General features: G+C 40.8%; 1 protein-coding gene across 3 annotated transcripts in view; it reads right to left on the minus strand.

The window, feature by feature from the left end:
- PBX1 (PBX homeobox 1) overlaps positions 1-24173 on the minus strand; it is a 297657-nt gene that overhangs the window by 21309 nt on the left and 252175 nt on the right. Inside the window, exons 6-9 of one of the 3 annotated variants that reach the window (XM_068964902.1) lie at positions 22587-22620; positions 18966-19125; positions 11761-11873; positions 10377-10466 (exon numbers count right to left, since the gene is read on the minus strand). In XM_068964902.1, the coding sequence (XP_068821003.1) occupies positions 10377-10466; positions 11761-11873; positions 18966-19125; positions 22587-22620 (397 nt within the window). The remainder of the gene's footprint in view (positions 1-10376; positions 10467-11760; positions 11874-18965; positions 19126-22586; positions 22621-24173) is intronic. The other 2 variants (XM_068964903.1, XM_068964904.1) reach the window with 2 other exon arrangements.

Below are 24173 nucleotides of genomic sequence, written 5' to 3' on the forward strand. Positions count from 1 at the left end.
TTCTTAGGGAAGTCTTAGGCAGTGTTGAAAGGCTTTACCCATAGAACAGAGCTTCTCAAACTCAATGTGCTTAGGAATCACCATGGAACCTGGTTAACATGTGAAATCTGATTTAAGAGTTTGGGTGAGGCTTGTGATTCTTCACTAGTCTCAAGCTCCCAGGTGCTGCAAAGGATGCTGACTTGGGAGGAAGGAACATCTAAGCAGAGGCTGCCAGCAAAGACTGGTCATCTGAGAGGTCCAAAACAGAAACTGGCCCTAATTCCCAAAGGGATTTTAGTGAAAGTGAAAGTGAAGTCGCTCAGTCGTGTCCGACTCTTTGCGACCCCATGAACTGTAGCCTATCAGGCTCCTCTGTCCATGGGATTTTCCAGGCAAGAGTGCTGGAGTGGATTGCCATTTCCTTCTCCAGGGGATCTTCCCGACCCAGGAATCGAACCCCGGTCTCCCGCATTGCAGGCAGATGGTTTACCGAAAGAAAGGCTTAAATCAAGATGAATTCAAAGACATGTCTAACTTAAGCTTGGAAAATTATTAGATTAGATGATTAGGAGTGGACAGAGTTGGAAATTGCTGCAAATAGAACCATACTAAATGTTGGTATTTATGTATTTGTATTTTTAATCTTCCTTCTTATAATTATTTCATTATTTAAAGCACATTATTGCACTAATCTGAGTTAACTTCTTGCATATGGTTAATTTTTAGTAGAGTTCAATTTATACAAGGAAAGGCTTATTTAAGCAGAAAGCATGCCTTTCTGCGTTCTGTGTTAGGAAGTCTATTGTTTCACAGCGTGAACACTATTGTGCCACTTTTGGTGACTGGCAGAGTATCTAAAATTGCTCTGTCCAACATGGCAGCCACCAGCCATCAAATTAGACACAATTAATAAATTCATTTTCTTAGTCACACTAGCCACATTTCAAGTACTTAACAACCACGTGTGGCTAGTGGTTAACTTAGAGGACATCAGTGAAATTTCTACCTGTGTAAAAAAGTTCTTTTGGAAAGCACAACTTTTGGCAGAGTCACCTTGCAAATCTATAAATGAATGGCAAAGTCAATCCATGTTTATAAGCATATATTTTTAGTTGATAGGAATATTATATATATGTAAGTACCTTTTATGATGGCCATTCCCCAAATTCTTTAAAAATAATATTACATTGATGATATTTGGTGCCATAGTCCTTCCCTTTCAGAGAAGCTGGGGACTATACCAGGAAACTCCCAGTCCTTCTAGCTTTCTGTGACTTTACAGAGTACAAGAACCATGTCCTATTGATATTTGCATTCCTGGCACTGGGTATCAGAAGGTTCTTAATAAATCTGTTGAATAAAGCATTTATTCATTTACTTATTTGGTTAGTTGCTTCTGACTCAGTCAGTCATGCCTTCTGCATTATATTTCTGTGAAACTGGAGAATATTTCAAGACATGGAAGAGAATTTCCCTAAACTCAATTAGAGCCAGAGATAGAGATTTTTAAAATGTACTAAATTTTAAAATAACAATTGCTTATAGTTTCCTTTGTTGTGCAGAAGCTTTTAATTTTAATTAGATCCCATTTATTTATTTTTGCTTTTATTTCCAATATTCTGGGAGGTGGATCATAGAGGATCCTGCTGTGATTTATGTCGGAGAGTGTTTTGCCTATATTCTCCCCTAGGAGTTTTATAGTTTCTGGTCTTAGGTTTAGATCTTTACTCCATTTTGAGTTTATTTTTGTGTGTGGTGTTAGAAAGTGATCTAGTTTCATTCTTTTACAAGTGTTTGACCAGTTTTCCCAGCACCACTTGTGAAAGAGATTGTCTTTACTCCATTGTATATTCTTGCCTCCTTTGTCGAAGATAAGGTGTCCCTATATGTGTGTGGATTTATCTCTGGGCTTTCTATTTTGTTCCACTGATCTATATTTCTGCCTTCGGAATAGGAGAAAACAATAGCAAATGAAGCAACTGACAAACAACTAATCTCAAAAATATACAAGCAACTTGAGAAGCTCCATTTCAGAAAAATAAATAACCCAATCAAAAAATGGGCCAAAGAACTAAATAGACATTTCTCCAAAGAAGACACACGGATGGCTAACACACACATGAGAAGATGCTCAACATCACTCATTATCAGAGAAATGCAAATCAAGGCCACAATGAGGTACCATTTCACACCAGTCAGAATGGCTGCGATCCAAAAGTCTGCAAGCAATAAATGCTGGAGAGGGTGTGGAGAAAAGGGAACCCTCTTACACTGTTGGTGGGAATGCAAACTAGTACAGCCACTATGGAGAACAGTGTGGAGATTCCTTAAAAACTTGCAAATAGAACTGCCTTATGACCCAGTAATCCCACTGCTGGGCATACACACTGAGGAAACCAGAACTGAAAGAGACACATGTACCCCAATGTTCATCGAAGCACTGTTTATAATAGCCAGGACATGGAAGCAACCTAGATGTCCATCAGCAGATGAATGGATAAGAAAGCTGTGGTACATATATACAATGGAGTATTACTCAGCCATTAAAAAGAATACATTTGAATCAGTTCTAATGAGATGGATGAAACTGGAGCTGATTATACAGAGTGAAGAAAGCCAGAAAGAAAAACACCAATACAGTATATTAACACATATATATGGAATTTAGAAAGATGGTAATGATAACCCTGTATGCGAGACAGCAAAAGAGACACAGATGTATAAAACAGACTTTTGGACTCGGTGGGAGAGGGAGAGGGTGGGATGATTAGGGAGAATGGCATTGAAACATGTATACTATCATGTAAGAAGCAAATCGCCAGTCTATGTTCGATACAGGATACAGGATGCTTGGGGCTGGTGCACGGGGATGATCCAGAGAGATGATATGGGGTGGGAGGTGGGAGGGGGGGTTCAGGATTGGGAACTCTTGTACACCCGTGGCGGATTCATGTCAATGTATGGCAAAACCAATACAGTATTTAAAGTAAAATATAGTAAAAATAAAAATTAAAAGAAAAATAGAAAAGAAAAAAAAAAAAAAAACAATTGTATTTTCTTTAAAAGAGGTCTAATATTTTATCTAAAGATAAGTTTGTCTAAGAACATGAAACTCTTTCCCAGAGGGCAAGAGGGCCATCTTCTGAAACTAATACTAACTTTTCCCACAATTGAATTCAGCCAATTTAATTAGCTTAATATTTACTTAGGTCTAGGGGCTATGCCACCTTCAGGAGCAACCACAAAAACAAACTGCCCTTTGGAGGTTGTAATTTTTTTCTTTATAGAGCAGAAGGCAGGGGAGACTTGAATCTGGAACAACTAACCTGGTCCTAGCCCAAGGATAGCATGACTGTCCAGGGACACATGTGGGCCCAAATGGGCAGGATGATGTAACATATCAATTTCAGTGAAAATAGCATGGTACCATTGTTATATCATAGATGACACTCTTCCCCAAAATACAAATTTATCTTTTCCTTATAGCTTTTAAGTATATTTCCTTTCCTCCCATATTTTCTTAGGAATGGAAAAACATCATGCTTGTAAGAACAGGGATACTGGAAGAGGCCTTTGACATCATTCAGCTGAACTATCCTTTCTAGAGTTCAGGAAACTGAATCCTATCAAGAGAAAGTGACTTGTCCAGTCACACAGGCAGAAAGTAGCAGAAATGAAAGATACATACACACATCTCCCCACATACACTTTAAATGTGATCATGTTTGGAGTGACTGTATCACTAGGTTTGAGATCAACAAAATTCTTTGTGACTACTTCTTCTAAAGAGAAAGTCATCTCCACAAAAGGATACTTACTTTATTACCGCTCCATGGCATGACATTTTTGTCAGGAGGGGAGTAGATTTCTCAAACTATTGCTAGTTGGTCTTGAATTCCCCTCTTTTGCTTTATAACTTAATTTCAAATCCCCTCCTAAACTACAGAATTTATCGGTTCCCTTGTCCTACCTAGTATTCCAAGAACAGGAAGCCTAATCTCAAATAAAGTGTTGTGTGAGACTGAAAGTTAAAATACATCCTGATTGGCATCAGGGTCTCCAACTTGACCTGAATATATTATGAAGTAGCCTCACTCCCTTAGGTCAAAAATGCTATTGATGATATATTTATTGAATGAATATATGAGTAAATGAATGAATAAACATGTGAATATGCCACTGTATGCCATTGAATGATCTGGCCTCATTCATCTTTTATACCTATAAGGACTTTTACCTGGCAGCTGAGAAAAACCAATGTATTACATATGAAATTACAATATTGGGATTTTTTTTTTTTTTGCTTCAAATATTGTGGACTCAAACAGAATACTTTTCTGGTCTCAAATGCTCAGTTGATACACTATTAAGGCTTAAAGGCCACAACATGTAAGAAGTTAAAGGGACTTACTCTGTTTCCTTTTGGCTCTGTCATCAGGGAGAACCAGGCTATAGGCTTCTGGAAGGCAGGAGTCCATCAGCTCTGTACCCCTGCCTTCAACCGTGCAGATACTGGTTCACTATGTTCAAGGCTGTCCTCACTTTACCCCCTAGCCTGGGGCTGTTCACTGCTACCTATCCACAGGACCAGAGGAGCCCAAAGGCAACTAACTGGGGGCACATCTGAATGTTTTAATATCTTCAAAATTCACATTTGGTTCAGTATAACAATTAAGACTTCATATAATTAAAGTGAGTTTTTAAAGATCTGTATATGATTTTAATTATCATTCTCATTCCCCACAATTCCCTACAATTCCACATGTGGCAACATCTTATATACTTTAACTGGAAGGAGGTCTCTCGGAAGTAGTTAAGTAAAAATAAAAATGATGGCATGTGGCCAAGTATTACCAAGTATCCTCTGTGATATCCAAATGCCTGAAACATGTTCACTAAAATAGTTCACTATTTTTTGCCCCAATTTCTACTTTTTACTTATTTTCCTCGTAAATGTCCTTTTGTCCCTTTGCCTAACGTGGGAAAAAGCAAAAACAAAAATAAAAACACGTAAGTTATGGTTTACAAAGATCAAAGCTTCATCGCTATTTTTCTACTACTATAATTATCACAAAGTAAAATCAATGAGATTTTTCTGTCATCAACTGATGTTAATGGCACTCTGCCTTTATAGAGAGAATACCAACACTTTATTTCCATTTTCACTTCATCTTTTGAGTAAGAAAACTCTTACATTGGTTATCTATCAATATTTAAGAGGGGACTGGAGTGAACTTACTTAAGTCACATTCTAAAATAATTAAAAATAAATCATTTCACTCTAACAACTGAATGCTTTCTGCCACTACAAATCTCTGAATTCAAAGCGAGAAGTTCACATGGGCAAGCTCTCTCCTTCCCTTAAGATCCATTCAGAGGGGTAAGTGATGGAGCAGTGAGAAAGCATGGTGGAGCCTAACTCAAATGGAAAAGTTGTCTGGAGAGAGGAGCTTACGGTTGAGTCTGGTGTCCCTGGAGCGAACAGTAGAAATCAAAAAACATACTTGTAGGACTCCAGAATTAACTAAGCTGAAAGGACCTTTGGAGAAGGCAATGGCACCCCACTCCAGTACTCTTGCCTGGAAAATCCCATGGACGGAGGAGCCTGGTGGGCTGCAGTCCATGGGGTCGCTAAGAGTTGGACACGACTGAGCGACTTCCCTTTCACTTTTCACTTTCATGCATTGGAGAAGGAAATGGCAACCCACTCCAGTGTTCTTGCCTGGAGAATCCCAGGGACGGGGGAGCCTGGTGGGCTGCCGTCTATGGGGTCGCACAGAGCCGGACACGACTGAGGCGACTTAGCAGCAGCAGCAGAAAGGACCTTAGAGCTTATTCATTGGGAAAATTTGACAGATGAATGAAATAGAGACGAAGAGACTTGCCAGAAGAAAAGCCACAAGAAGAATCCAAGTTTCCTGACTTCAAGTTGCTGCCACTTTTCACCTGTTCATACAGGTTCTGGTCCAAAGTCTGGTAGAGACAGCATTGAGAACCCCATAAAAACCGACGTTCTCCAGACTTGTGGTTGCCAAGGGGGACTGGGGGGAGGGGAAGGAAGGACTGGGAGTTTGGGATTAGCAGATGCAAACTATTATATATAGGATAAATATACAACAAGGTCCTACTGAATAACACAAGGATCTGTATTCCACATCCTGTGACAAGCCATAATGGAAAAGAATATGAAGAAGAATGTGTGTGTATATCTATGTATAATTGAGTCACTTTGCTGTACAGAAGAAATTAAAGCAATACTGTAAATCAACTACAGTTCAATAAATTTTTTAGGAAAAGAAAAGATATTCTCTTGCTATGTGGATGCCTACCCCACAAACAGGTTTTGGTAAGGGGATTCTTTTAGGAAAGATAGCATTAAGGAATTCAAAGTGATAATTCTCTTGAACATGTCATCACTGTACAGCTTAATTTATTTAATGCTCATCTGATTCTTATTCTCAGAGAATTTGCCTTGGTCAAAAAGTTTTTCCGAAAAGGAATACTTCGAAAGCTTTTAGAGTTAAAAAGAGAGTCTAGTGTGAGTTAGTAAGTCATTTAAGGGGAAAGTCATTACTGGATCCTTTACAGCTGTATGTAAGATGTGGCGTTTTAGAATTCAGTGGTAACTTGTCTCCTTCTATCTGATTTATTCATTCAACAAACATGTTTTGAGCAACTAATATATACATTTCAGGACATGTATTTGGGAGTGAAATACAGAGTGTGAAGTGTGTCTGTGCACATATCTGTAATGCAAGGGAATGTGTCTATATGACTGATAGAGAGAAGAGGGGAAGGAGTGTTAAGAAGACAAACAGTAAGGAGGAGCTCGGTGTGGGGCAGTCAGTGGCATGTGCGGGAGTGGGTGGGAAACGGAAGGTAATATAGGAAGAAAGTATATTTCCATAGATGACACATAGGTGTGAAGGCTGGGGGATGTGTGTAGCCAGGTAAAGGTGAGCTGACCACATTGCTTGGCATCCAAAGATTACTGGATGACAGGATGAGGGGGATGGATAGGTAGATAGGGCCAGAGCGTGGAGGATTCTGAATGCCAGACTCAGGGACTGAACTTTCTTAGGTAGGCAATAGATTTCTCTCTCATGATTTCTTGGCAATACTGAAGGCAGTAATGATAATTAAGAAATATTCACAATAGCCTAGCTAATAAACTTTTCTAGAAGGAGGATGGTGGCCATGGGAAAGAAAAGGAAAGAGTGGCTTTGAGAGCTAAGTGATCTTTCAGTCTGTCTGATGGATGGAGAAGTGCAATAATCTCCCTCCATCTCTTAGAACTACTCTAAGCCCAGTAAACATTGCCTGTTGTCATTTGAGAACACAAAGAACTTAAGGAGCTATAATTTAACCCTCACATGGCTAAGGAAGGGGGTCCTTAAGCCTTGTATAACTCTGTATCCTTTTCAAAAGCATACCTTTCCATCAGAAGAGGAAAAAAATATGACAACTGTGTCCTAACCTATCTTCACTAGGAACTACCTACTGGGAAAACTGCTCACACGGAGGAAAAGGGTCAAATTAGAAAGTTATCACTTACCACATTTCATCTGCACTCACGTGGAACAACTGATGCTTTGCCAAGCCCTTTCCTACCTATTTTCTCATTTCCCCTAAAGCAGCCATGAAGATATTAAGAGTGGGAAACACTACCCCCATTTTATAAAAGGCGAGGTTTGATGCCTGCCCATGGACACATGAGAGAAACAAGGACCAGAGTCTCTCAACTCCCAGCGTAGGGTTCTTGCCACGACACATTGTGACCCCACTGAACATGGGCTGAGTTAATGCAAGTGGTCTGAACTCCATGAGGTTTAAAATAGACGCTGGTTGGATAAGATGTGGGTGCTGTAAAAACCTAGTCAGGAGAGCAGATAAAGGCTGCCCAGAAAACGTCCTCCACTGAGTGAAACACAATCCAGAGCCCAGCTGGGAATTCCATTGCCTCCTTGGGTTTTGGAATTGTTTATTTTTATTTCTTGGCTCAAATCTTTCATTCCTGTCCTTGTCTCTTCTCATCTCACTCCTTTCTCTCTCTCTCTCTCCTCCTAGCAGCCAGTACCCCTCTCTGTACATACACATGTCTCGGCATCTAATACCACTCTCCAAAAATAGCCCTGACAAGCTTAGTCTCCTGCAGGTGACACAGCTTAAAGTTGATACCAAAAGAACAGACCATATTATGATCAGCCTTTGATTCATTTACCCTGTGTACTGAAGACTCTGAAATAAAATAAACACAGTTCACAGGGGAAAAAAATTAATGCAAAATGAGACTCTTTCAAGTGGCATTTTCCAGCCCAGTTTTTGTGGTGGGTTTATGTAATCAGACATAATAGTCTGCACATGTGTGGTTACACTATTTCAGAAATGATTCCCAGCCCACCAGATGACGTCAGAGGGGCCCATGGTGAGCCCCCTGAGTCTGAGGGCGGCTCTCTTCTGCTCAATTAGGAAAGATGCCAAATAGCAGAACTGTCAGCCCAACTTCCTGCCCAGTCACGTAGAGTTTCTTCAGTTCTCTTTCTGAGTGTGTCCACAGTCTCCTCCCCACACTGTTTTCCTTCATTATGTTCCTCTCATCCCCTTATACACAGAGCAAAACTTTTCATGGAAAGACCTATATTCCAGCTCAAAAAGATCCAGGCAATGTATACATCCCTATGCACTTGAACAAACCCCCCTCCCCCAACACAGAACAACTTAATTCATTTGGAATCCATTTTTGAGAACAGAAGTCTCCATCATACTGTCTTGGGTTTTTCTAAGCAAGCACCTGGCAAGTCAGACATGAATACAAGAATAAAAATTAGTATAAGCACAAGAAGGGAAAAATCCTTCTACTCTGGAAACTCCTTCTAAAAAACAGACACAGGTGCCCAGAGTATGTTTATCAGGGTCAGCTTTGACCTCCCACTTCCCTCCCAGAGGGGAACTTGACAAATCTTACAGAAATTCAGAAGAGATTTTGCCAAAGGAAGGTAGAAAATAAAGAATTCTTAATTGGAAGAGGCCTTGAAAGTCACCAAGACAGTCACCACCTGGTACTTAACCCTCTTCCACAACATCCTGACCAAGTATTAATAGTTAGCCAAACCATGCCTGAATGCTCAAAGATGGGGAATCCTTGGCTTCCATAGGCAACAGACCCCTTCTTTGGATAGTGCTGACTGTAAGAAAGGCCCTTCCAATGTTGAAGTAGTCTACTCAGGATTCTACCCTACTCCCTTTAGATCATTCAGAATGAAGCCAGTATCTCACAGATGACAGCATGTCTCAAACTATTACTTACCATTCAAACCTTCTCTTTAATAGGTTAAGAGTTCCTAATTTTTTCAACCATTCCTCATCTGATGAAACAGCTGGTACCCTCTTGTTTCCTTCCAGTCTGGCCATCGTCATGTACAATTACACCAATGTAGAGTTGAAAAGCTCTCACTATTTTCATTGCAGATGCCATGCCTCAATTAGTATAGGTGAGGATTACACTAACATACAATGCCCACCTTTCCTTCCTTCCATCCCCAATGTATTTTAATCCCAACAACAGAAACGAAAAAAAAAAATCCTCACCGTCATCCAATCATAGTTTTCTTAGTTAGTTCTGAGCCAGTAGTTCTACTGGAGCATCTCATGACCTCTAAAAGCCTAGGCAATCACCCCTGATCCAAAGAACAGCCTCCTTTTCCAGACTGCCCTCTTGTCCCAGCTTGCTGTCACCGCTGCTGAGATAGCGGACGATTGATCTGAGAAATCAAGTTGGATTGCTGTCCCAAATCTACACTCGGTTCTCCTTGTGTCTGTCTGATCGATTTCACTCTGTGCGACATAGCTTGTCGCTATGAATTTTCATGCTAGTCAGGAGCCGCCAGTGCACCCAAGAACAAGTAGAAGATGGTCTGCACCCCTCCCCACCCCTTCAACCTCGCCAGCCTCTGTGTTAATTTTTTAAAAATCATCCTTAGATTGGAGAAAGGTGTTTTTTTAAAGACCACAGACCAGGATGCAAGGGATTCTGGTTACCGGTCTTTCCCCACCAGGTTCTCAGGTCCCTGCTTGTGGCGACATCTCCTACCACTGTACTAGGTGTCACCTGTTTGGCAGCCCCTCTCAGCTGAAAGCATGTGGCCGCAGGTGCCATGCAAACACTGATTGTGTGTGACAGCCCTAGACGCCAGCTGCCTGCATGAAGCCTGCCCAATCGCCACTTTTTTTGAGGGTAGAATGCTGCCGATGGCATGACTGATACAGAAACAAGAAACTAGGTGACCGTAAAGCTAAGATAAGTCCTACTAAGTGGCATTCTGAGCCCTACGGCTTTGAAATAATTGGCAGTGATAGAATAGAAACAAAGGGTGGGGGGAGCCTTGTTTTCTTACACTGATGCCCTGCGGACTGTACATCTGACTGGCTGCGAGTCCGTCACTGTATCCTCCTGTCTGGCTGATAACATGGCGAAGGGTATCCACCTAAACGGATGAACAACAACAGAGAGGAGATTAGTCAGAGAGATGCAGGATAAGTGAGACAGGTCATCACCACACAGGCTACCACTTGGGCACGCCAAATTAATGCAACCATTGGAGATATTCTTCCTGGGAAAGGAACCATTAGGAGGCTGCGCCTCCACTCTCTGCCAAATCCATTATCCTTTCTGAGCTTAGTAAGCAAGACAAAAACGGTCAAAGAAAGCTGGGTTTCCCAACAATGAAACTACTGTTGCATAAGACAGCAGGGAGTGGGTGAGTGGCGAGACTCAAAGATTTTTCCCTTCTCTCCAGATCGTCCTATATAACTTCTTTGCTCAGGAGCTTATAAAAGTCAAGGTTCTATTTAGAAGGGCCAGCCAGCCACCTCACAGAGAGAACAGTGTGCAACTAATGCTGTCTTTTCGAGGACTTAAATAATGGCCAGTTGTCTAGTCATTTGGCCAAAGTCTGACTGTGTGTCTTCATACTTGGTGCCAGGCAATGTTTCCAAAGCAAGGGGCTGAATCACCAGCCAGCTAGTCTACTCCAGGCACGTAATGCTTCTTGTTCCTCACGCAGGTGGGACCCTGGGTGGGCGTGGCTCAGCATCGCCCTAGCGACCCTGACCCAGAGCACACAGCTTCACCCCATCACGTCAGGCTGTGTGCTGACACAGAAGGATGGCTTCTGAGTTGTCGTGAAGGCGAGCTGCTGACTAAGGAGTGCTGAGGGCTTACGCCACACGACTTGAGTTTTGTTTCCCAGCATGGACCAGACTTGTCACCAGAAGCTCAAGTCCCTTGACCCTCAAGGATGACTACAAAGATGAGTTTAGTCAACCTGACTGGGTATTTTTAAAGGCTAACATGAAAACCTGAGATACTTAGGTATGTGCCTAGTCATTAATGACCTCCATATGGGGCAAATGTCGAGTGTGGAAAAACCAACAAACCAGAAAGAAACCTGGAAAGCAAGCCGACAGACTGAACTCCTCCCTTTCCCTTTTGTGAGCAAAGAACACACTGGGTCCACCTGCCTCAGTCACCTCACCCTGCCCTCGCTCCTCTCCTGCCTTCCTCGTATGACTGACAAGCCAGAGCCAAATGCATTCACAAAGTGTGGACAAGATTCCCCACGACAGTGGTTGTCTTTGTTTTGGTTTGGTTGTTGGTAAGGTTTGGTCTCTACATCTCTCTGTCTCTTTCTGTCTGGACAGAAGCAGGAAGTGCCAGTCCGACTGACGGCTCCTGGACTCTAAGGCGTTCACCTGGTGGCACATTGGCTGGGTCCCTACCTGTGATTGCACGTTGGCTCCAACCTGGGCCCCTTGGTAAGAATCCCCATTGAGTGACTGCACGCTCATGAACAAATCTCCAGAGTTTGACATGTTAAAAGAACTGGAAGAACCTGGAAAGGAAAGAGTGAGGCACCTGAATCACAGAAAGGAAAAGGCTCAACCCCCGCAACTAACAGCCAAGAGGAAGAATGACATGCAAAGCAACCCCCCTCAAACAAAAACTAAAATCAAAACAATATCAACAGAGTCTGGTTAGTAGCATGAAGAACAGAGCAAGCAATAAAGGGTGCATATCGTTCATGTTATGTAAAGCCCACATCTCCCTGCAAATTGACTGTAGGACTGCCTCCCCTTAGCAACTTTAAGCTGAGAAAGGAAACATGTATTCTTCTCAACTTGGTCTGTTTGAACTGGAGACAGCCTCCAGCCCCTTGGATCTCTCTTTCATGCCTCTAAAACTCTGGGACTGGCTGGGGGACCGTGAGCTGGAGACTATGGACTGGTCGATGATACTTCTGCCACCATGATGGAGCACCTGAGCTGTCAGCTAGATTCTAAATAAGCTAATGCTACACCCATCTACCCTCATGTGGGGAGCAGCACCTGGGGGTGGGAGGGCACGAAGGCAATGCTGCACAGTAGGGCTGGCTCTGGGGTACAAGTCACTGACATTCCTGATTTTCTAGAAAGAAGATGATGTCCCCTTCTGGGTGGCAAACCGTCTAAGAGAGTCACAAAGACTGAAAAAATATATGAAAATAATATGCTCTTCTTGCCACCTGCTGTTTTGGAGGAAGCTGAGACAGAAATTGAACCAGGAATTCTCAGGCATGCATGAAATAAGATCAAGTGGGTCTCCAGAAGAGCATTTAACCATCTGTTTTCAACTCCTAGAGATGACGTTTTCTCCCAGACTCAGCCTGCAGGCACTACCGGGTTCTGCTGGTTCCACTATGGTAAACCTAGTCCCCGCCCTCAACCTAAACACAAGGCCGTGGAAAAACTTATTATTATTCTGAAGTCATCGTGCAGCTCAGCGCATTAGGAAAGAAAGCTCGACGTGCAAGGTTTGGTTAAAACATGACATTAGCCTGGAAAAGGAGAGACCTCAGGGACCCAGGTCAGTTCCACTCTATTTTTTCCATCCCTTTAGTGCTTAAACTGCACTCTTGCCCTTGAGTTCTGAGACCACCATCATCCGTGTGGAATCACACAACAATGATTCATGCCCCAGCTCTGACTCTTTCTTTTCTCCCAAGATGGGGATCTGGGCTGTCCTAGAGAGCTGCCTCACCTCACATGAAGAGCTGCAGCTAAGCAGAGCAGGAGGTTTTTTGTTCGTTTGATCCATGGAAGGACCATTTAACTAGTGGTGATTTCTAAACTCTGCCACTTTCCTTAACTCTTCATGGTACCCTCCTCCTTCCAAGGCAAGAGTCATTTAGTGACCAGATGATTTACTTGAGGACAATTTACCTGGGGAAAACCTCAAGTTAAGAAACATCTCCTTCCTGCTTTGTTCTTTGGGGTGTTAATCCATATGCAAGGAACCAGCTCAGTATTACTATTCTGCGATGTAGACAGGCCCTCTACTCTTACTTCCTTCTCCTGTGAAAAAGGGACTGCTTTGAGCGGTAGGGGACAAGGCAAGCACCATCCGAAGAACTATGACATTCTCATGGTTCTGCAACGTGTCTTGTGTATGTCATCGGGAAACACATTTCTAGGTTTAATTTATCTGAAAGGAACTAGAAAAGTTGGGTCTTAGGCAAAATAAGTACAAGATCTGATCAGGTATGGTTTATACCCAGTCAGTGGGCGGAGGCTTTGGTGTGGACTTTCTTTCCATTAACGTGGTGCACATCTGTCAAACAGCCCTCCCTAACATGTAGGTGAAGCAGTGCATAGCACAGATCACATTCTTATGTTAAGATATATAATATATGATCTATAGTTACCCCCCTCTCACGTCCTTCTTTCAACAACAGCAACTTAATCTAAATAGTATTTAATACCTTTATAGTATTACAACACATGCTCACATGTAGATGTCATCAGAGTCAAGACCCAGCAGCTCTAAGAACCCAGATTATAATTGTTCATATGAATCAGATTTTTCCCCTGAGAGTATTCAGTTTGAAGCTCAGGTATTCTATTTCTCTCCCAACCAAATACCATGTAATAAACATATACTCTATATGCTTGGTTGACTCTTTATCGGAAATTAGCACACAGACTGAGAAACGGAAGAAAGCCCCAAAGGGCTATGTTGATGCCAAGGAACATGGCATCCATAGAACCATGAAGGCATGGAATGTGCCATTTACAAGACAGACACTGCAATTGACACAGATGATTTTAAAAAATATATGTGCATAGATAAATTGTAAATATGTCTGGCTGCCTAATGTACATAGAGACAAATATGCGCATATCAATGTACTTCATGTACAAATGCATTTGAATCAGAGCAGTAATTGCAGGAGTCCCCGTGCTTTTGGCCGTGCTGTTTCAGCATTTCATTGTCTCTGCACATCCGTGTACAACAGCGCCACGGTTTCTGCTTCTCTGATAGGTATCTAGAGGCAGTGACTGCACTGAGGGAAGAGACTAGGTGCCATGACTACTGCAATAAGGCAGACACAAGTCCACGCAAAAATCTCAATAACGAAGGGAAGACACATTCTTCATCTGGCACTGGAAGTTGCAAAGAACTTAATCTAGATAGGATAACCTCCTGGGAAGGATGTGAATCACAGACAAACAGGACATGGGCTCTCTCAGAGGTGCTGTGGAATTCTCAAAGAACTAACACAGAATTACCTGGCTTGCTGAGAATGTCAGTCTGAACCCTCACCTGAGAGTGGCTATAAAGCAATGGCAAAGACTAGAAGCACGGTTTTAGACATGCTTACCAGTTAAATGGTTCTGAGTTTGGCTTGGGGAGGGAGGCAAGTGGCTCATTTACACTGTAATCTAGACATTGGGAGGCATATACAAACTAAATTTGCACTCAACTACACAGAAGTAACAGATCACCTATGGATTTTGATGCATTTGCTCACTCAAACACAATGTGGGTGTTAACATCCATTTTCATAAGACAATTTCCTGAATGCTTTATTTTTACTCTAAAGAGTTTTCAGAATTAAATTTCTTCAGAAAATAAAAACAAAAGCTCAGCTAACCTCAAAATCCAAAAAAAGTATAATAATCATAAAATCTAAACCCAGAGCAGAATCTCTTGACCTTGGCACTATTCACATTTTCGACCTGATAATTCTTCGTTGCGGAGGAATATCTCATGTATTATAAGATGGTCAAACACATCCTTGGCCTCCATCCAACAGGTGCCAGGAACGCCTATCACCCGATGACTGTGACAGCCAAAAATGTCAAGTCTACGCCAACTGAGAACCAATGACCTACAACAAAAATGAATTTCCTTTTCCTTCCTAAGGAACTCAAGGTGTTTAAAAATATTAGCTCATTATAACTCACAGCATTTTTAGGAAGCAGACTAATGGCAAGTATTGCCTTAAATTCTGCAGTCTAGACATCAAAGCTCCACATAGATTAGGTAGCCAGTCTGATTAGACTGGACTCCCATACTATTTGAAGGCTGGAAGACAGAGCCTGTTTGCTCAATGTAAGCTCAACTCTATCATGCTCATTTCTCTATTTTCCATGATTTTCCCCTCTCAAAATCAAATAATCATTGTTACTTTCTACTCAGGGCAAAGTACAAGAGGGCATGTTTATCTAGTTCAGTATGAAATCACTTTAGTAACTGTACATGTCCAGAGCTCCAATTCCAGGAGGCTGTGTTTTCATCTTCCACTTAGAAATTAAGGGTAGAAACATGGGAAGAAGGAACACAGCAGAAAACATCAGTGGGATCAATTCTTTCACTTGGTTTTAAAAAACAAAACCATGCGGTGTCTGTAGATTTAGTGTGAGTGTCAGTGAACTTCTCTGGCGGTGTCCTCTCCTCTCCAGCCATGTGTACCATACATCAATTCCTGTTAGGAAGCCAGCATCCAGAGATTTTAATATGATAATCTTCCACCAGTCCCTCAGAACACCAAACTTCCTTTCAGGAGTACAATAAGAATATATTAAAGAGTTTAGAGCTTGTCTCTATAGTGTCGGAGGAAGAACTGTCATGGCTGACTCTCCTGTTGTCCTTGGCACACGCACATAAAGCTAAGCAAAATAATTTAATCTATGGGTTCCAAGCCTTAAAAAAATGTAGTGCTGAGCTAATCAAAGATTCTGATAAAATATCAATGGTGATACCATGCTACAGAAAATATCTATAACCCACAAGCCAATTTCTTTCTTCTTGGATATTAAAAAGTTCTCCAACTTTTCCCAGTAGATAATCCAACCTTCCTAAAAGGGCCTTATTTTTCTGAGATATTAACTCTTGCTTTCATCATTCCATCAAAAATAAGAAATTGAAAAGGCATCACTTTAGTTCACTCCAGAAGAATTATGGACCCAGGGTTATAACTATTGCTTCAATTGATCCCCATTTTTTCTCAAAACAATTAATTTTCTTGTCTTCTTTCTATTCTTCATCCTTGTTCCATCCATTTTGCCCAGCTCTGCTGGCATAAAATATGAAGTATTCCAAGTATCTCTAAATGCTTGCTAATTCCTCACAGGACTTAGCCCTGTGTGACTTTTATGAATCACGCCTAAGGAAATAGGAGGCTGGGCATATAACAACAAACAGGAATATTTAGAAGTGGCCTAAATAAAGATGGTGAAATACTGCTCTCCACACAAAAGCCTCTATAAGGAAGAAGATTTACTTGCAAAATATCTTGCAGTAGAAATAAGTATTTATATTTAGTAAAGCTTCTGGGAAAAACTCCTGCTTCGATACTGAGGATATAAAAAGTTTCCAGGTTTCAGAACTCTGGACTTCAAACTCAAACAAAATATATTTTCACTTACTACCCTCTTATGTAAAACTTGCTATATCATTTACTCTTTGACATCATTATCAAGGAGCTGGTATACAACATTATAAACACACTATGTGAAAAGCTGAAAGTTCTCCCTTTATTTGAGTAGAGATTTGGGTTGTGTTAAGAGCAAAGAAAATATAGAAAAACCCATTTATAACTTTTCTTGTTAACACATTTATCTTTCAAAATTCATGCTACTGCACATATACAATAGTATTTTCTTTTGTCTCTATTTTAGAAAAATACAAAGGGATTTCTCTGCATATTATTTCCAACAACTCAGGCACCACTGGAAAGCTTAGCTCAAATTTTCCATAATAATTTATTTTGTGCTCAGAATAGTCACATGAAGGTTAAGCTACCAGAAAAATTCCTCAGAAAACTGTAATCATAGACTGACATTCCAAGAGAGCCAACACAATTCTTAAACACAGACGAGGGGGTTAAAATGCTTACTTTTCTCTTTGTAAGTGCTTTAGGAAAGAATAAAGAAGTTACGGACTCAGTAATGAAGGGGGTCCATGGGGCCCTTCTAAGGACTAGTCATAAATCATGCTAAGCCATCTGCGAGGCAGATATAGCAGGGACAGGAAAAAGTCATTTTGATATCTGTTTTGCATTATGATAACCTTTGCAAGAGTGTTGAGTGTGTTTTTTGCTAATGTTGACAGAATAAAACTTCCACAAAGACAAGTGAAAATGTCTGCCTAGCAGTGCAATTCAACTGGTGCTGTTTGGTCTGAAATGCTTAATAATTGACTAGATGGGAAAGAAGGAAACTCTCTGGTTACTGAACCTGTTAGCCTGGCTCCTTTGTCAATAAAACCTTGATGAGAAAAGAAGGAAATGCACACTCATACACAGAACCTCAAAAAGTAAATATGTTCCCTATGGTTACCTAATCTGGAGTGCTGGGTAAAGTAAAACTGGACTGAATTCTACCTTGTCTTTACCATATCCATGTTTACAAAGCCCAGGCCATTCTTCTTGCATGATTCCACTTAAACAAAAGAAGTCTGTGATGGTATAGCCCTGTGACTTGGAGAACCTTATGACAACAAATTAGAAGTGTCCAGAAGCTGACAGAAAACATTACTGTGTGGAGCCTTACATATTTCCAATAACAATCTACCATAAGGCAGAAAGATAGCTTATTTTAGTGGGCAAACAAGCTGGGAGGTCAAAGATACCACATACCTCCCCAAATGTTAGAAATTAGATTGAAAAGTCATATTATGATCTAACACATTTAAATCTGTGACCTTTTAAAGTTGAAGGCACCAATTTTCTTAAATGTGCACCCCATAGCCAAAATCAATGCATCTGGTTCACTACGGGGAGAAATATTATAATCTGCCTCTTATTAATATTAATTATTAATACATAAATAATTATTTAATAAGAACTATTTCTGGTTTTCCCTTTAAAAAAGCACCAACATGGATACCTTCCATAAATACCAAGCGTACAAACACCAAGGTTATATTTTATGTATTATAGATGATTTTTTTTCACATGTGGAAATTAAGTACAGGCACACTCCTAAAATATGTTAGCCTGAAATTAGTGATATAATGCACATTTACTAAAATAAAATCAGGAGCATAGCACATGACAGATATTATAATAGGAAAACTGGAATCTGGATCATTTGAATTAATGACTGGCAATTTTCTTTGTAGTTTACATAAAAAAACCCAACACAGTAAAACAGTAAAGAACAACAATAATAAACAATTGATAGCAATAATCATAGTTGGCTCTGCAGACCAGAACATTCTAATGGGATGTTTAAAGAAGAGTGAATACTCCTGAGTAGATTGCATGGTAGTAAATGACTCAGACATCATGTGATGGTATCAGCAAAATAGATATATGAGACAAACTAAATGTGTGAACCCCAAGAGACTATCTCAAAGTATTAAGTCAAGCTTACTTACTAAAATCTCTGAAAGGAGAATTTAGAGGTCTCCTTATCAAAGCCAGTCAATTTACCTCTGTCCAACTTCAATAGAACATGACTCAAACCCTCAGCCAAGTCCATCTTATAAACAGCAAAACACATTGCATTTTGAAAATAAAAAGAAAAACCCAAAGTAGCATCAATGATAAAAAAGACATTCACACACATAAATCAACCCATCCAAAACAAGAAAATCCCAGTGCAGGGAAAGCACATGTAAAAATGGAGAACCATTCCCCCAAATCAAAGAAAACACTAACCAGCTGAGTTGGGAGTTGAGGGTGAGTTAGCTTGGCTTCCATGGGCTGACACATTGGTAGCAGTGACAGCTGTTTTGGCAGCATAAATATTGGCTTCCTCTTGAAATTTACCTATGTTCTTCTTGTACCGGATTCGTTTATTTCCAAACCAGTTTGATACCTAGAGGGATTTAAGAGAAGGTGAGAAAGTTACCATTTCCTCCTGCTTAAACATCACAGAAGGCAGAGCTTATGAGAGAGTTGAAGAGGTGGGTTTCACTGGGCTTATCCTAGCTCTGACTTCTCAGCATCAATGATAAGACCTGAAGAAAACTATATAAACTGAGATTCTCTTGCTTAATATAACACAATCTAGGAAAACCACTGCGACAAATATTTTTCTATGGAGGAGCTGCTCGTTTAACTAGGACCATTTTACTTTAGGGCAAGCATTTTAAATCTGCTTAACTCGTAAATATATGACTAAAAAAACTTAGCATTTCAGGAGAAATGCCTGTTACTTACCAATGCTAAAACTGACTCTAGGCAATCAAAATACACAGACCTTTAAATATCCATATAAATCTAGATCAACATATGGGTGCGTTCATGGATGGATTAATTTCCCATTTTTATTAGTTAAGTAACTTTACTATGGACTAGGTTCTTAGCTGCACTGTACTACTACTGACCTTAGGATCAGTATAATTCAATCCAATAAATTTCACTAAGTATTTTGTGTGAATCTTGGCGTTATCTACATAAGGAAAATCTGAAGCATAGCAATGATTATTCCTTTACATTTCAGGCTTTAAATGTTAATGCCAAAACACAAAATAATCCTAATTTACTTTCATTTGTTAATTTATTTTCTTCACGTGGCTCACAGTGGCCGTCCTGGCTTGATTCTTACCTGTTCCTTTTACACAAAGACCTCTGCCAGAGACAAGTGGAAACACAGTGAAATTCAAGTTTTATTCCCATGATTTCTGCTTTAGGAAGAATTTCATACTCCATATTCCAGATGTGATTTCAAACTAAAATGTTGTGATTTTATACAATTACAAAACAAACCATGAATTTGATGAGGAAAGGAAAAGTTGGTAACACAGGTACCACAGCTTTACATGTAACTTAATTTATCCCAACAATGGCACATAAAGAAAATTCTTGCAAAACTACACTTATTTTTAAAGTGCATTGGCTGAATTTTAAATCTTATATGGCTATCCCCTAATAGACCTAAACAGCTTATACTAGCAGAAATTACAAGCCTCTGTTGTAAAAATCAAACCATATCACTGCAATATTAATGAACAAGAGAAAAAAATTCAGAAAAAGGTTTATTTATTGTAAATGCTAGTGCCTACAGTAAGAGTCAAACTAGAAGAGGAAAGCCACTTCCGAGTCCATTTAAGGACTGCTGCCTATCTAATTTCATTCTCAAACTCTTATGTTTTTCTTGATGTAACTTTCATTATTCATAGGAATCAATCATAATCATGGTTGGTTTTTTACTTTTAAGTGGAACAGAGAGGAAAGGAGGTAGAGAGAGTTTTTTCTGAGGCAACTAGATGAGCTGGAAGAAAGTGGGAAATATGAAGATAGTTTGGAATGACTTTTGAGGAGGGAAGGAAATGCTTGTGGTCAGTTACATGAGAGAAAGGTGAGAAGGAAAAGGGTGGAAAACGGGCCATTCCTAAATGATTACGTTCAACAGGAGAACAGATCCTCATATATAGGGAAGATGCTGGGTCAATTCAGGCATTTCCTACATGAACCACTAGGGGGATATCATATGTACTCAACAATGTATAGAATCAGTGCTTTCGATAATTAATTCACTCTACGTCAAGGCTGTATATTGTCACCCTGCTTATTTAACTTATATGCAGAGTACATCATGAGAAACGCTGGGCTGGAAGAAACACAAGCTGGAATCAAGATTGCCGGGAGAAATATCAATAACCTCAGATATGCAGATGACACCACCCTTACGGCAGAAAGTGAAGAGGAGCTAAAAAGCCTCTTGATGAAAGTGAAAGAAGAGAGCGAAAAAGATGGCCTAAAGCTCAACATTCAGAAAACGAAGATCATGGCATCCGGTCCCATCACTTCATGGGAAATAGATGGGGAAACAGTGGAAACAGTGTCAGACTTTATTTTTTTGGGCTCCCAAATCACTGCAGATGGTGACTGCAGCCATGAAATTAAAAGACGCTTACTCCTTGGAAGAAAAGTTATGACCAACCTAGATAGTATATTCAAAAGCACAGACATTACTTTGCCGACTAAGGTCCATCTAGTCAAGGCTATGGTTTTTCCTGTGGTCATGTATGGATGTGAGAGTTGGACTGTGAAGAAGGCTGAGCGCCAAAGAATTGATGCGTTTGAACTGTGGTGTTGGAGAAGACTCTTGAGAGTCCCTTGGACTGCAAGGACATCCAACCAGTCCATTCTGAAGATCAACCCTGGGATTTCTTTGGAAGGAATGATGCTAAAGCTGAAGCTCCAGTACTTTGGCCACCTCATGAGAAGAGTTGACTCATTGGAAAAAACTCTGATGCTGGGAGGGATTGGGGGCAGGAGAAGGGGATGACAGAGGATGAGATGGCTGGAGGGCATCACGGACTCGATGGACATGAGTCTGAGTGAACTCTGGGAGTTGGTGATGGACAGGGAGGCCTGGCGTGCTGCGGTTCATGGGGTCACAAAGAATCGGACACGACTGAGCGACTGAACTGAACTGTGCAAGAGTCACTGACAAGGGTCTACTACGTGCTGGGTGCTAGAGACACGTAGATGACTGATGGTATGAGACAACCAATGCAGAAGGAATCATAGATCCTCAGGGAGAGGCTTGATTCGCGTTCTGAACAATCCAGCATGGGCAGAGCCACGGTGAAGTCCCGTGGAAAGTGAGATATATGAGTTTGGCACTCTAGTAGACAAGTCTCGTGGGGATATTCTAAGAGAAGTATATTTGCAGCTGTGAGCAAGGAGGGGATCACTCCAATTTAGTGTGTAGAACAGTGTTTTTCAAAGTTTCAAAGTCAGGGGTTCTTGGAAGGCTTATTAAGACAGAGTCCTGGCTTCCTCTTCTCCTTACCACTCTCCATTCATGCATGTATGCTCAGTTGTGTCTGGCTGTTTGTGACCCCAGAGGCTGCAGCCCACCAGGCTCCTCTGTCTGTGAGGTTTTTCAGGCAAGAATACTGGAGTGGGTTGCCATTTCCTTCTCCAAGGGATCTTCCAAGCCCAAGGATCAAGCCCACGTCTCCTGTGTTGGCAGGCAGACTCCTTACCACTGTGCCACCTGGGAAGGCCCTCCTTCCCAATAGAAATTCTTATTAAGGACTGGGGTGAGGCCCAAGAAGTTAAAAAACAATAAGGTCTAGTTGATTTACAGTATTGTGTTAGGGTGAAGTGTGCAGCACAGTGGTTCAGATACACCCATATCTATCTGTATCTATATATATGTACATGCATATATCTATAGAAACATACGGAGGGTTCTGGGCATGAACATATTTTCATTTGGGAATCAAAGGAAGACTCATTAGTAAGTGAATTTAAAAAAATATATATGTCAGAATATAGTTAATGGGCTAGGACATGATGAGATGGGGATAAAGAAAGAACAATGCTTTCAGGATATGTAGAGATGGGAGACCCTCTAAGAAGACTGAGCCAGGAGCGGCCTAAGAGGAAGGAGGAAACTCCAGAGAGAACAATGTCAAGGAAGCCGAAGTAGGAGAATTTCAAGATGGAGGGGTTATTATTAATCCAAAGAAACAAACAACACAAAACAAAAAACCCAGGATGATAGCCAAAGGCATCTACTAGATTTGAGAACAAGGGACAGAAATTTAGTGTATCATGTGGTCCAACCAACCATGACTGATAGATGGGGCAACCAAAACCCAAATAGAAAGAGCGAGTTCCCCCAAATCCCATGGTTGACTCAGCATGGGTCAACATGCTCCTAGCAAAGGTTCTTTCTATGATACCATACTGTCTACCACTGAAACTTGTTCAGCAATGGTAAAACAGTCTGGTTATGATTGGGAAGCAGTGATGTCATGGGGAATGTAGAATGATATGGCCTTGGGATGGGGAAAGACAAAGGTGATGCAACATATGTATAAATCACTTCAATGAACAAACTATTTGCACCATGGATTTCCATAATGAAGGATGCAAAGGTTCCTGGAATAGGCCAAGATTCTATTTTTTTATTCAGATACAATGCAGACTAGATCCTGGAAAATTCATTCTATTTCAATAGGGATTTGGAAAACAAGTCCCAGATTTTGAATTCAAACAATATAATGATTTTCAACTTTAATAGCAGAATACCCCATGACTGAAATTCACTGTTTGTAATGTGGTTCATACCTGGAACTATTCTGCAAAAATGCAGCAAGTATCAAAAAACATCAGCCATCTTTTCTTATGGACAATGGGTCTAGATTTGGACAAGAATGGTTAGAAACCTAGATAATACCAGGCCACCTGAATTTAGACCACTGATATTCTACTTTCCTAGGGCTGCCAAGACTAGGAACGAGCTTCAGTGGGGAGCAAGTACCTGGGGAAGGTCCAAGTTGAAAAGGATAAGGCAATTGTTTCTAGCTTATCTGAAAGGAGGTTTTCGAGACTGCTGCAAAATCACCCACAGCATGCTGGGAAGACCCTGGCAACCTCTTCATTGCAGACCCTCTGCGTGGAGGTCTTCATTCTGACTAGACCCACTTTTGCTTAAGCTAAACACAGGCTGAAGGAACCAGCACCTGGCGGGGGGCAGCAGAAGCCAGGCTTCAGTTCAAGAAGTATAGATGCTCACAAAACAGCATCTACTGCTTTTGGAAAACGTTAAGTGAAGTTTCTCACTAAAGTAGGCCTCTTCTCTCCAATTCCCCCTCACTCTCACCCTTTTTGTAAATACCAGTACATCTAATTCTTTGGCATGTGACATAATTCTGAGGAAAATTTTCTCTGAGAGATTTCAGAACTATCACTACTGGTCTCAATAGAGATTGGTGGTGGTATTTGAGGTTCAGATCACATAAGAAGTATGGATGTATTCTCTGAGTAGACAAAATGTAGATGGGAATTCCCTGGTTCAGTGGTTAGAACTCAGCACTTTCATTGTCGAGGGCTCAGGTTCAATCTCTGCTCGGGGAACTAAGATTCCTCAAGCCATGTGGTGTAGCCAAAAAAAAAAAA

The sequence above is a fragment of the Capricornis sumatraensis genome, chromosome 2 (assembly GCF_032405125.1).
Source record: "Capricornis sumatraensis isolate serow.1 chromosome 2, serow.2, whole genome shotgun sequence".
NCBI lineage: Eukaryota > Metazoa > Chordata > Mammalia > Artiodactyla > Bovidae > Capricornis > Capricornis sumatraensis.